Here is a 14,432-nt window from a genome sequence, read left to right on the forward strand (position 1 = left end):
GAAGTACTCAACTGCTACTCAACTCTCAAAAAGCCCTTTACCTATGTTGAAATAGTAAGACTCATTAGTGAGCATTAAACCTGAATAATTAATTACTAAACAGGAAATGTCACTTAAAAGATTATGAAAACAAGTATTAAATAGCCTTAAAATACTACTAAGGTTAAATAAGATCAAGACACTTACATGCACAGATGGTGCTCACATAGACAGCTGCTTTCAGAAGCAGAACTTAGAAATGCTTAGCTTAGTAAATGCATAGCCTTAAATGAAGTTATTTGAAAATGCAGTAGCCACTTGTCTTCTCAAAGACCAATACATCTAAGAGGGCAGAGTACATATACCTTGTTTTGGCAATCAGTTACCATGCACATTACTTCAACTATCAGGTAATGACTGGTTCCAGCTTCTTATTCCATACCAAGTGAGTATAATGCACTTCTACCTTACTAAGGATTCCAGCTTTGTCTGAGACCACTGTTATATCCATTTTGCATAACTGCAGAAATCCCAAAAGTGCAAATTCTCACTGTTTGTTGCATACTTCACATCAATTGTCTACACTAAGTGCTTTGAGTTGCCAAAATTTCAATCAATCCCACCATCCTTTTACTATATGCAAACTATGTCATATGATATAATAACACCCAAAATGCAATTGTAAATTTTTGTGCTCCCCACTCAGACCTCCCAGCTGGAAAAGGATGTAGGAAAGGACCCCCTGTCATGGATTGACCAGTCTTCCAGCTCATCTCTTTTTGCTGGATAAGAGGCCTAATACAGAAGCATCATTTGGATCGCTGCTGGGACCCATAGCATAGGGGAGACTTGAAGCTGAATTAAAGGCTGAGAGGCAAAAAAGGAGGAAAGTTACAGAGTGTCTGGCCCAGTCTGTCATAGCAGCAATAAGAGTGGTCTTGTGAGCTCTGCATTCGGATCTCACTCTTGTGAGTTCTGCTTGTGTACTTTTCTCTATTAATACCTATGAATATGGAACCTGGAGGCAGCTTATGACAGGAGTTAAGAAACAGTGAATCTTCTCTTTCCTTTACTTCTTTTCAGCTCCAAATAGGTGAATTGACAGAGACCTAAGTACAATGTGAATGATTTCAGTATGGTTCAGGAGAAAGGGTTTGACATATAACAAAGCAGAAACAGTCAATCAGAAGAGCAAGCGGCTTAGATAGTGCCAGCAGTTCCAGCTGCAAGTAGTCAGAAGAACTAAAAAGACAGGGACACTTATGGCCAAACTATTCTGATTTTATGGAAATTTGCATCAGCTTTGTGCCCTGATTTCACAATAGTTGTGAGAGGGGTGGTGTTCTCAATGCAATTATCATCATTACCTTTGCAAGAGTTTAATTTGCTTTAAGAGAAAAAGAGTAAGAAAAAACAAACCCGCAAGGAATAGCTCAGAGCCAACAAGGTGCCCTTCTCAGCCCTGTGACAAAACTACAGCTCCTCTTGCACAGTTGCTCTGGTGCTGGAGGATACTGAAAACAGAAAAAACACCACATTTACAGATTTCCTGCACACAAGCACATACTTATTAATCTATCTGACCTTGTTTATTACATTTGCTAAATAGATGGGTAGCCATAAACTGCAGCAGTCCAACCACAGAAACCAAAGGGAAAAAAAAAAAGGAGAATTAGAGAAAGCAATTAATTCCTCATCTCACCCACTAATGACTTGAGCAACATCTATACCAGATCCACATTTTAAAGCTATAATTTTCTCTGATCACTTTTTAAAGATGAAAATTCGGTCAAATTTGGACAGTTACATTCTTTAAGTCCACAACAATCACTATTCCTACTAGTAAAAGAGAGGATATGAAACACACCAAAAAAAAACCAAACAAAAAACAAAAACAAGGAGGGAGAAATTCAATATAATAGTCCCTCTTTCCACACATGTGGCCTAAAGCCCCAAAACATAATGCTGAATGATGACTGAGTCATTTTCCAAATTCCTCCAATCACGGAGTACTTAGTGCAGTACATCTGGACAGGACTAAGCAAGTGTGAATCACAGAACCACAGAATCATTAAAGTTGGAAAAGAACTCTAAGATCATCAGGTCCAACTGCGAACCCAGCACCAAAGCCACGTTCACTAAAACATGTCCTGCCATATCCACAGGTTTTTGAATACATCCAGGGATGCTGACTCCACCACTTCCCTGGGCAGCCTGTTCCAAGGAAGGAACAGGCCCTTCCATGAGAGGAAGCCCTAGCCAGAGGATCCAAGACAGATCCAGCAGAAGATCCAAGACAGACCAGCCTTACCTACCTTATCCTCCCCTTTTGCTCTGAGAAGGGCACTCTCTAGGCTGCCCCACACGTAAGAGGAACAGAACAGATTGGAAAATTTTTCATAGCTGTTTTCCTTCTGTTAAGCTCATTTTTACTCATGAGCTAAATTTAACAAAAATCCACTTAAATCCTGGCTCTTCCCAGGCCATCTGAATCTCCATGTGCCAATGCAATGTCACAGCTCACAAAGGGAATTTCAAATACTGAGGTAAGTTTCTGTGTCCTTAATGCTGATAACTGATGTTTCCATATTATAATGAGTACCTTCAATCACACTTAGTGACAGTTTAGCATCTTCCTGACAACCTCTCTTTTCACAGAGAGATGTAAGATGGCATGCACAGCTATTTTACTGTACAACTGGAAGTTCCTAGTAACAAGGAGAGGTAAAAGAGGGCTGGTGACTGAAGAAACAACTCAATTAATCAAAGATGATGTTAGGGAGATTCTGTGACAAATCTTTACATAGGAACAACTCTCAACACTTGATAATAACCTTTCAGAATGTACCTTCAGTTCCCATTGGACCAAACTTCCTCTTCAGTGACCAAACCACTGAATGAATTTCTTCAAGACTTTTAGAAAAACCATGTAGAAGTAACTCCCAGCAGGGAACAGCAAGAACAGGAGTGTAGAATCACAAAGCAAACACACACACATACTCTTAACTTCTTAAGTTTAAAAATAAAACCAAGAAATTATGCTAGCCCATGAAGCCAAAGAAAAATGCCAAAATCTTTTAGGTGTTTACAGCTATCTAGAACAAAATTTTAAGATAATCACTGTGGAAGTTGAAACACCAATGAGATGAACATGTGACAGAACAAGGAGACAGCCCTGAAGACAATACAGAAAACCAATTTCCATATGCATCTAGAATCTTTCATCCTGCTATTGCACACTAAATTTCCCACAGTTCCCAGTGTTCATATCTGAATTTTGGTCCCCAAGCTTGTGCATTTCTTTCTCTCCTCTTGCCATGCTCTGCACTTTATAATCAGATGCAGAAACTTCAAGATAGGCCCTGAAGCTTCAAAATTAACCCTCAAGGCAGGTGGATAAAGGCTTTTCTTTTTTGAACACTAATTTCTTGAACTCAAGTTTTGCTTCAAAGAGGTTCAGGGGTACTTATTGATCAGGAGGTTTTGATTAAGCTATTTTATAGATTTCACCTGCATTCCCAAAACCCATCATCCTCCCAATGAAATACAGCTCCCTCATGCAGGACTCCAGTTCCAAACCCTTGGCTGCCGTGTCTAAAGAGAAACAAGCATTAAAACAAAAATATATATATGATATATGTACATACACACAAATTAGTATTTGCTGTCCTAGGGAGCTGCTGAAAACTCAAGGCAGAGATAGTTTGCTTTCCAGGGGAAGGCTGCAGAGCCTGGATTCAAGAGCAAACTGGAAAGGACCTCTAGTGGGCTGAGGCTGTGCTGCTCGGGTGCCAGACACGTCCTTCCTCTTCACCTCCCTGCAGCTGCACAACTTGCCAGCAAAGCCCAGTAGCTTTACCTTGTGACTGCCATCAGAAAAGGCACCTAGAGGTGCAGCTACAGCCTCTGTGAAAGACTGAAATGCTAAAGGTTAATGACTCAAGCAAGATCATTAGAAACGTCCTCTCACTCTGCTCTCAGTGCTTGGAGGGATGCGCTGTCATTTGCTTCAGAAAAAAAACAGGAAATGGTTTCTATTTTACTGTGTAGGTCACTAACATGTCAGACCCCTTCAGAGTGGGTTTTATGCGGCCTAAATGACATGACATCAAGGGACATTCAAAGATGCACAAATTCAGATACACATTTGGAATAAGGATTCAGAATATTATTCAGACTATGTCACAGCATTTTGTTCTTCCAAGATTTTTTTTAGCTGTAGGCAGTTTTGCACAGGCAGCAGAAACACTATTTTAACTGCATTTTTGAAGTAACTTTCTGAGTGAAAGAGCTTGGAATTCTTTATCTGAGCTCAAACAAAGCATAACTTCATGTGACACTGTGTGACAAATAGATTAGGGAATGTATTCAGGAGAATATACAGATAATAAACCAGGCCAGATTAAGAAAGGTTATTTATTAGGCATCCCAGTTAAAAAGAAAATATCTTGTTTTGTATGGAAGTCGATGATTCACCTCGAAGCCTTCAAAATACCTCTTTTGCTATATTTAGGTTTGCCTTCAAGACAGACTGGTGCTATCATTCCCCAAAGTAGACTAATTTACATCTTCAACGTTACAGGCCACAGCTTAGCTCTCTTTTAAATGACCTAAGCAATAACCTCTCTTTCAGCAGTTACCCTCAAAGTGTTTGCATTAACTGGAGAGGGACCACAAATTAAAGCTGACATTGTTAAGGAGAGCAGTGCAAGACAGCTGCTCATTATTCAAAAACAATATCACCTACACTGCAGTGGTGCTCCTTGTGCCATTAAGCAGAGTGCTGGACAGGAAGCCAACCTTGTACAGAGTGGTCGTCTGAAGAGAACAGCACTGGTACTTGGAGTACAAGGCCACAAGAATGCACCTGGTTCTGTCTTTCACATGGAGCAGCAAAAGCACTGCCCTGCCATCAATGAAAAGCATTCCTGAGAGTCATTTGAACCAAGCATTCCCACAGAAAACAGAAAATAAACCAAAGACACCAGCAAGTTCATATCTCATCATCAGAGACCTGATCAAAGAGCAACCAGGGCTTCTCAACCTTCATCTTTTTGGACCAACCATCATCAACTATGATCATCACCTCTACTATCAGAATAATATAACTTACTTTGAAAGAAGTCATGAAGTCTAACTGTGTTTCTCTCCTCTGTAGGACACAGTAATCAAGGCAGGAAATGAAAGAACTCATCTCTATTGAAAGGTGAGTTATTTTACATTAGGAGTGCATATAGTGGAAATAGCCCCAAAAGATACCTCTACAATAAAAACAATAAGGAATTTAAGCTGATGAGGATCAGTTAAAGGTCAGGATTGAAAACACAACATCTTGTGAAAATACTCCTTCACACTTTTAAGTCAAGGAATTAATTCCTCAGGAATTAATGTCTTGAATCCAAACTGCTTTATGATATAAACAACAGCAAATTAAAAAAAAGAGTTGATCAAACTCTAAAAAGAAATGACAGGAAACCTCTGCTGAATGAGGTAAAACACATTATACAAAAGAGATGCAGGTATTAAAGTGATTTCAGATGCAATTAAAATCCCTTGTAAAGAGAAATGGGGAAGAAATTAAAATGAGTTCTGTGTTTTGCTTTATGTTACAGTACAAAATTTTGCCAGCAGCATGAAGAAAAAACAAAGCACGTCTTAAAACAGGCCAGCTTACATAAGAGGGAAAGACAGAAGACAAAAATATTTATGCTGATAACAAACTTGATAACTTGCTTGGACTCACTTTAAAATTGTCAAACCACTGCAACCATGGAACTGGCAACTATTCCTCCAGATGGTTGCTTTTAACAACATCACTCTCATTTACTTTTCACTCTTCCATTAGTTCTGCAGCTAAGGACTGCTCACCTGGCAGATAAAGATCAAAATGTCATTTTGAAATGGCAGAATTTGGGAATTTATGCATTGTGTGCCCAGTGTTTCTCCACCCAGTTCATTCCTGTGTCTTTCAAATGAGAAGAGTTTTTAGTTACTGTCAAGACAGCTGCAATAACAGGTTTTTCATTATTACTACTCTGACCAGGATTAATGTTTTGGAAAAAAAATTCAAAGAGAACTGAGTTCAGAGTTCAGCCTCTGAACTCAGAGTTTAACAGACTCTTAAAATTCAACTACCTTCTGTGGCAAACACTTCATGAGAATTCAGATACTGTAACAAACTTTAAACTACCAAATTTTGCATTGTGGGGAGATTATTATCTAGAAAAATCTTACTCATTCTCTTATGCAGCAAAATCCCTGTACACTGCAATGTCTTTCCAAAGTATGTTTTTGTCTTCCACAAAGAGCAGAGAAGCATCATACTACAATGTCCCTTCTTTCCATTTTCCTGCGTCCAAAAATCACTCTATTTTGCCTCCTTTTCACTAATTGGGGAACTCCCCAGAGTAAAGCAAGCAGGAAATTATTGTATCAGTGAAGTGCATGCAGCTCTAGGTATTCACAAGACAATCCACTGGAGGCCAGGATAAAAACTACATATAAATATTTAAATTTATTAATAAATTATTAATGGTTTTAATTATTTAAGTCAATAAAATAATACTTTAAGTAGTGTTTCTCATCCTTTGTAAAATTTCTATTGTACATATTTTACAGTTTGCATATTACAGCATTACATGTCTATAATTTATAAATAAATAAGTGTAAATATATTGGAGGCTGCATGCTCAAAAAATACTTTACTGATCCATAACAACTGGGGATCATTGCTTTATGACTTCAGCACCAGGAAACTAAAGCAACATTTCCTCTTTTGTTAGAAGGAGGTAAAAATACTGCTGGGAAGAACTGCATGCAGGGGACAGTTCTCAAGTGGGCTGCACTTCTCAGTTATTCAGCTGCCAGTTTAATGCAGCAAATGTTTTTCCAGAAAGAGTTAAGTGCTCCAGCTCACACTATATCTAGTAGCTGAACAACCCTTGAAATTCCCATGGGATCCTGATTGGTGTCTGGAGGCTGCCAAAGGCCATTCAAAATCTTATTCCAGATGATTTAAGTTCAGGTCCATTGCTCTTCAAAGAGATTTAAAATTCTAAACACATAAAACACAGCTTCAGCAATAACTTGTGCCACTGCATCACTTGGCCAGTTTTCTAATGCAGAAGTAGAAAGTCAGCCTATTTTTATATAAATTCTTTTTAAACATTCACCAGCAAAACAACCCTGCTAGTCCCTTGACACACATCTTGTTGTTGTATAAAAACACCTGCTGAAATACTCCATGTCTGTAATGCCCACAGGTAAGTATCAAGTAACTGAAACACTGACGTTAGGAAAACTCTGGGGAAATTTTATTTAGCGGGTATGTTCTATTAAGAAATAGCAAAGGAAAGCAAACCAAGTTGTCTCTTTAAAAATCAGATTATCCTAATGGCTTCTTTTTACCATTTCTGTTCCAGTGAGGATGACATCAAGCACTTAAATCAAGAACTACAGATTTTGAGATAAATTCTTTCACTCCACCCGAAAAGTTTCCAAGCAGCTCATAGCACTGATTGCAGCTTTCAAATTTTCAGCATAGCATCCTCTAAAAATCAGAGTTCAGACATTTCTTATAAATAGCTAAAAGAACAGCTGATATAGATTTTTTTACACACTTCTCTCACATACTTTGATATCAAACAATGAATGTTATGAAACAGAAAACAACCAATTTGTTTTGCCAGTCACACATCACAGTTCTGGCTGTTCTTTTTCCTCTATGGAAGACTTCTACCCTCTTGTTAGCCTTAACTATGGCACCACACACTGTGCAACAGAAGAAGCAAAGAACACAACCACGAAATAACTTCAGATGCCTGCCTTGCCTTTCCATCTCATCTACCTTTCCCTCCTGCCTTTGTATTCACACTCGGATGAGCTTCATCAGCTCAACCATCCCTTTACACATGAATGTCACTGTTACATAACCTTCCTCTCCTCCCCGCCTAGGTAAGAATCTAACCCTACAGCCCTCCACATGTGGCAGCTTTCACACTGTCCTCATCACAAAGATCTCCAGGAAAGTGCAGCTTCAACATGAAATCTGCCTTTGTTTTAGTCTTCAGGGAATGCTCTTCAAGTGTAATGAGGCCTCTTTTTACCTGTCTTTTCCAAATGTTTTCTGCCAGCTTATTTTAGTTTATTGATTTTCTTATGAATATATTATTTTCTTTGCCCTTAATGCCCCACTAAAAGACCAGCCAAAGGATTTCTGACCTCACCATTTTTCAAAAGACAACACTGTGTGTCCAGCCACTATCAGTGAGAAAGAACATTGCTTGCCTGAAAGAAAACTTACAATCTGCTGTTTGGGTGCCATATGTTACTGCTTTTTAAATATCCTACCTGTCCGTGCCACCAGGTGGGTCCAGCCACTCCAAACTGCTCCAATCTTTTCATGTGAGAAACACTGAGTGTCAATCTTCTTGGGCTCAGCAAGAAAGATGCTCCTGCTCACCAGCTGCCCGTGTTTGTTGCTGCCCCAGACATACAGATGTCCTTCATCTGCAACAGACAGAAGTAAAATCTGTTTAAAGGGATACAGATCTAATACCATCAGATTCAGGCTCTGTCTCAGTTCATATGCTGAGGAAAGAACATTGCATTGAATTTATGTTTTCACTGTATGCTTTTTCCTACCATTCTTTACCATTGTAACTGGGATATCAGAAATATTTGCAAGGGCCTTAAAAACACAGCCTATTTTCTGAGGGCTATGCAGACTCCCTGAAGCAGTGAGAACTTTCGGGTCAAACTGCCTAGATTGTTCATAACAAAGACTAATTTTTATTTAAAAAATAGCCACAGTAGTCAACTTCTCTGAGTACAAGAAAATCAAAGCATCTTGGAGAAATTCACTGAGCAGTCCCTCTCTGTCCAGCCTGTCCTTGCAGACCAGCTATTATTTCCACTCCAAAGCTTTGATTACATCCAGTAAATAACTTTCTGGACTGCAGCAAATAATTCAAAGCCTGGCTGGCTGCTCTTGCTCTGCTTTACAGTCTCCCAGCTTCTCTACAAGAGCCAGACTCACAGCTCTGCTCATACCAATTCTGCCTCCTTCAGCTTCAGCAAATTCAGTAAATCCCCCAAAGCAAGGACAGTCCAGTGCTCCTTGGCTCACCTTGCACAGTCACTTCCTAAAGGAATTGGACATGCAGCTCTGAACACACAACTGAAGCAGGCACCACCCATCACAAGGCAAAATTAAAACATTATTGTGCCTCATAATCACATCAGACAACACCTGAGAGACTTCTGTAAGTGGTCACTTGCCTTCCACATCTCTTTTCTAAAACAAGTATTCCTTCAAATGCACACTCCAGGTTTCCAAACAGGAAAAAATCTTTTCACAGAAACACCCACAGTCCTTTACATCAATGCAAGCTGGAGTTGCTTACAGCCTAACAACCAATAGACACTGACACAGTGACTGCTCAGATGAGTCCTTCTGCAGACATGACAGATCATTAGTTCCATCTTTTCAGGACAAAACCATTCCTCCCAGCTCCTAGGCCTCCATAGTAAAAAAAAAAAAAAAATCCACAAAAAGCACTTGAGAACATGAGCTGTCAGGCCTCCCTGAAGTCTTGGCCAGCCTGCACAAGCTGGAAGCATAAGAAATAAATCTTGCACACCTGATCTTGCACATTATTGTGGGCCCAGAAAGACTGGAAGCCATGTAAGTGCCAACATGGAATCGTCTGGAGCACACCTCCACAACACTCAAGGCATCAGGATGTCTCAGGTCAGCACTGAACTTATTACAAGCACCATGACAGAAGTAAATTTTTCAGAGGAAAAAAAAAAAAAAAAACTTAGGCTACAGTATATTTCATAATCTCAGTTTGGTAACACCAACAGAAAGAGTAAGCCAGGAGAATTCCACTAGACTACTGCTGGTGAAAAACTGGCAAAGACTGGGAGTCAGGGGAGAAGCCAGTACTGACAGTCATCTGCAGGACTTCCATGTTCCTCTTTAAAACAACACAACCGAAATAAAAAGGAAAAACAAGTCAAGCAATTGTTTTGTTCAAATATTCAAATTCTCCACTAAAATTGATAAATTCCTTCCCAGCATGAAGTACACACACCTTCTGGAGAGGAAAAAAATCTAAAAAAAAAGAGGTGACAGAAAAACAACAAAGAAAAACAGTGGCCATTCATATTCCACGTTAATATGCACTGCCTCTGTCCAGAGGGTGTATTTGCTTTATCCTGGGAAAAGTCACATGCTCAGCTCTTATCTCACCTCTTAAGTAGGTTTGAGCAAAAACTTTGACACTAGACTTAGCACCATACTCTCCACCCTGGAGGGTTCAGGCCAGTTTGGACCCCAGTAGACTCTACCACCCTTTTTTCCAAGGAACGCCCACCCATGACTGTAACAACCCACATCAACAGTTGTGTCCCAAACCTGCCTGGCTGCAGGTATTTGATATCCCACCAGCAGGTGACTCATGGAACAGAGGCAAAGAAAACTTCACCACAGTGCAAGGCATTCCTAGAAAAAAGGGTCCATTGAAATACACCACCCTGCAGTAGCATCTTTATTATACCAAATATCTTTAAAATACAAAATATTTTAAATAATAACTATCTTGCAGGATGAAGAACACTTTTATAATACATTATAAAAGTATTTGGCATTTATTGTTTCAATCTTGGTCGCACTGCTGCGTTGCCATCTTATTACAAAGGTTTTGTACCTTCTTGGTGATTTCTCATGAGCAGCTCCTCACAGCACTGACTCTTGTTTCACAGCACAGCCAACCACCTCCATCTAACTTCTCCACCAGCCAACCTACTCTTTTACAATACCCATCCTAACTGGATCTAGCTGTGGCCTATTAAGGGCAGGCCTGTTCCTAATTCTTGATAATTAGCACAGCTGTAAGTCCTTAGAGGTGAGATTACCTTCATCACTATCTCTATTTTCCTACATTCCACCCATCCACACTGCTGCCAAATAGACCACTCTCTTAAATAAAAAGCAAAAGCATGAAAGAATAATCTGCTCACTGTCTAAATAGAGACTGCCAATTATCTAAAGTAGATTTTATTTGTTCTTACAGTTTGTCTTCACTAATCTTGCATACACTTTGCATCTCTGAATTCAATACAATTTACATCTTGGAACATCTCCCCATACAACTAAATCTCTATAGATCTGCAGAAGCAAATACTCCAGTGCTCCTTTAATGATGACAGAGGTACCAGATGGCTGCAGATTTGCTAAGAACTTGTTCCTGTGAAGTTTGGCAAAGACTTGTCTTCATAAGGTTCAATATATTTTACACACTTCAAAACTGTAAGATTACAGCACGAAAGCTATTCTGTTTCCTCTTCTCCCAATCTGTCAAAGTAAAAAGAAATCTTTATTAGACTTTCATTACTGGATATTCAGTACTCCAGCATGGGAGCACGGCCTAAGGATCAAAGAACAAGTGGCAGATATTATTGGAAGTGCCTAAGCAATTAAAGCAGCTTCCTACTCTTCAAATGAGCTTTGTGCTCTTACACCAGAGATGTGCACACTGCCACAGTGGAGCCTAAGACACCTCAGACAGCTCCAGGCCTGCTCACAGCCCTGCACTGCCCCAGGCAGAGGCATCAGCTCACACTGCTGTGGCTGCTTCTGCTGCCTTTCCTGGGACAGCCACCCAGCACACCTCTCCTCCCTGGGCAAAGGGCTGCACTGGTTCTAGTGATAGTAGAAGATTTTAAAATCATAGAAAATTCAGGGAGTTAGAAAGAAAGGCTTGGTAGGCCCTGGGAAATGTTAGGCCTTGCATTTGCTAGATCATGTGAAACTGCACCTGTGTAATCAGTATGTGATAAATGATCTAATTGTTAGATGTGATTAGACATAATTATTGTTTAATCGAAAGAAGAATCATGAGAAACTATGTTAGGGGTTTGAGGGGGATCACAAGAAATCCATGCTTGGATGAAATCAATGTATACAATAGAACAATGTAAGTTTAATAATTAATATGTGAGTTACATAACGATAGATTATAAAACACGTTCAGCTCAAAACCATGGCAGAATCTGAGTTGGGTCTGTGTACCCATGGCACCCAGAGTTCTTCAATAAAAGCACCTGCAGATAATCATTCCGTGATGATGTGTTCCTGAACACTAACACTAGCAGTCACCAGCTACCCAAGAGGGCATCCTGCTGCAGCTCCAGAGACTTAGAAATCCTAGCCATTAAGAGCCCAGACCCTGAATGACACAAGGGCTAAGGTCCCATCTGACCCCAAGAAAAACACACAAAGCTCAGAGAACTCAAAACTTGAATCCAGCTCTTAAAAGAAAAGGAAAGTTCTCGGAGTGCAAAACTATTACTGAACAATTACCAGCACTAACCAGGCCAGATCAAATTTCACCAGTTTTACCAAAACTAACAACATTTCAAAAGCAGAGAAACCTTTGAAGGGTGAGATGAGGGCTTTCACCTATGTACCTGAGCCCTACCTGTGAGGGACACTGAATGATAGGAGCCTGCAGCAACTGTCTTCACCTTTACATCTTCCAGGCCTGGAAAAAACACAGTTGCATAAAATTTCTACAGCAGGCATCAATTCACACACAAACATGCATACAAGTGTAAAACAGGAAGGTGATGACTTTTATAACATAAGGCCCTGCCTTCGGGCCACACACATGGCAGGACTCTCATTTTCCCCACAGATCATGATTTTCTGTGACCATTCTATCCCTCAGGTACTCCACACCATGTTCACAGTACCACGTGGCTTTGTAAAAAGGAAGATACACACCACTCCAAATTATATTTCTGCTCTATCCACCCACACAAAGGAAGCAGATTCCTGGATTACCTGCCACTTCACAGGGCTCCTTGGCTGTCAGGAAGAGAGGGAGGGCTTTTCCTTGGTTTGCACGCTTTGCCTGAGATGCCATCCCAGTTCCCCACTGCAGCACCAAACCGCTGTCTTTTCAGAGTGTAAACACAAATAAAAGAGATTAAAACACATCAGCCACCAATAAAAATCACCTCACACATTAAGGAAGTCATTCAAATCCTTTTCACTGATTCAAATTACACTTTGGAAGACCTTTATGCCAAAAAAACATTCAGATAACTCTGGTGAAGCCAAGAAGCAACAAACAGCTGTAGTCTCAGTACACAGGTAAGAAAACAAAAAAGGTGGGAAGCTACTGGAGACTCAGTAACAGAAATCCTGTGGTTGCTGTACCTCAGGAATGGATACAAACTTCTTGCACTTTCTCTTCCCTTTCCCTCTCTTGTTGCCAATTTGAGCAGTGCAGCACAGGGGATCTCAGTTCCCACTGTTCATACAAGCACCAGAGATCCCACTGTTCTTCCAAGCATCTCCTGTGCACCTTCAGCTCCACTACCTGGAATCCATACTGAAGTTTACAAAAAGCTAAACCAAATACAAGAGCAGCTATAGCTGGTTTTTCCTCAGTTTTAACACAACCATGCCAAAAGGGAGGGTTTGAGTTCTACTGTTACACAGTGAACAAACTCAGAGTCTCTAATAATAGCAGGAGAAATATTTTGTTTCATTCTTGCGATTTTCCAGGAGTCAATTTCAATTACATCATTTAAAAAGGCACAATTTATGTGCAGTTCCATTTTGAAGCATCTTATACAAACTGAAGTTACTTTACATCCTATGAGTACAAATACTAAGATACTTTGATTGAGCAGAAACCCTTTTTCTCTGAAAAAAACTCCTTTTATGTTTTGTTTCAGAATAAGAAAAAGAAAACAGTACATTTTCCATCCATCAGAAAATTAACTTTTTAATAAACCTTCACTTGGAATTCTTGGTTAAAGTTTTTTCCCCATGATTTTCCAGGAAGATGGCTCCAGAGTGTTTACTATTCATGTTAATTTGTCATAAAATCTTACAGTCCATGACTTTAAGGTGTATTTTTCCCCGTGATAGTAAAAATTAATAGCAGATCAGATAAATTTCATCCTCTTTTCCTCCCTCTCCTCCTCCAAGCCATCAAAATTCCATTTCATTTGTTACTGAAAATATTATTTATTCTTTCAGATAGATTTTCAGATTATTTTAAAATATTAAAATTATGACATACTTACCTGTAGCAGCAAGGGCATGTCTCAATCCTGCAGCAACACTCACCACCTTCTCTTTGAGAGACTAGGCAAATAAAAGAAAATGATCATTTAGTTGGTTTTTTTTGCATTTAGTGCTTCTAAAAACAAAATAGGCCAAACAGAAATGGAACACTAAGAAAACAGTGCTTGCAATTCCAACCTGTGTGTCCCAATGCATATCAAAGTTTTGTATCACAAAGTAAGTACATTTTGACTAATAAGAATTAGAGGAAACATCTTGGAAAAAAATAATAAATCAGCAAAGCAACTGGTTGCACAGCATTGTGGCAATCTACAGAAAATCACAGTGAAAAAATCCACATGAAAGA

At 39.6% G+C, this 14,432-nt stretch overlaps 1 protein-coding gene across 1 annotated transcript in view; it reads right to left on the minus strand.

The window, feature by feature from the left end:
* The window catches only part of SERGEF (secretion regulating guanine nucleotide exchange factor), a 140,404-nt gene that overhangs the window by 120,989 nt on the left and 4,983 nt on the right, over positions 1 to 14,432 (minus strand). Inside the window, 4 exon segments of the mRNA XM_039706974.1 lie at positions 8,329 to 8,487; positions 12,465 to 12,527; positions 12,830 to 12,943; positions 14,086 to 14,146. Coding sequence (XP_039562908.1) covers positions 8,329 to 8,487; positions 12,465 to 12,527; positions 12,830 to 12,943; positions 14,086 to 14,146 — 397 coding nt within the window.

Source organism: Passer montanus, unplaced genomic scaffold (genome assembly GCF_014805655.1).
Source record: "Passer montanus isolate IOZ18808 unplaced genomic scaffold, ASM1480565v1 scaffold2, whole genome shotgun sequence".
Taxonomy (NCBI): Eukaryota; Metazoa; Chordata; class Aves; order Passeriformes; family Passeridae; genus Passer; species Passer montanus.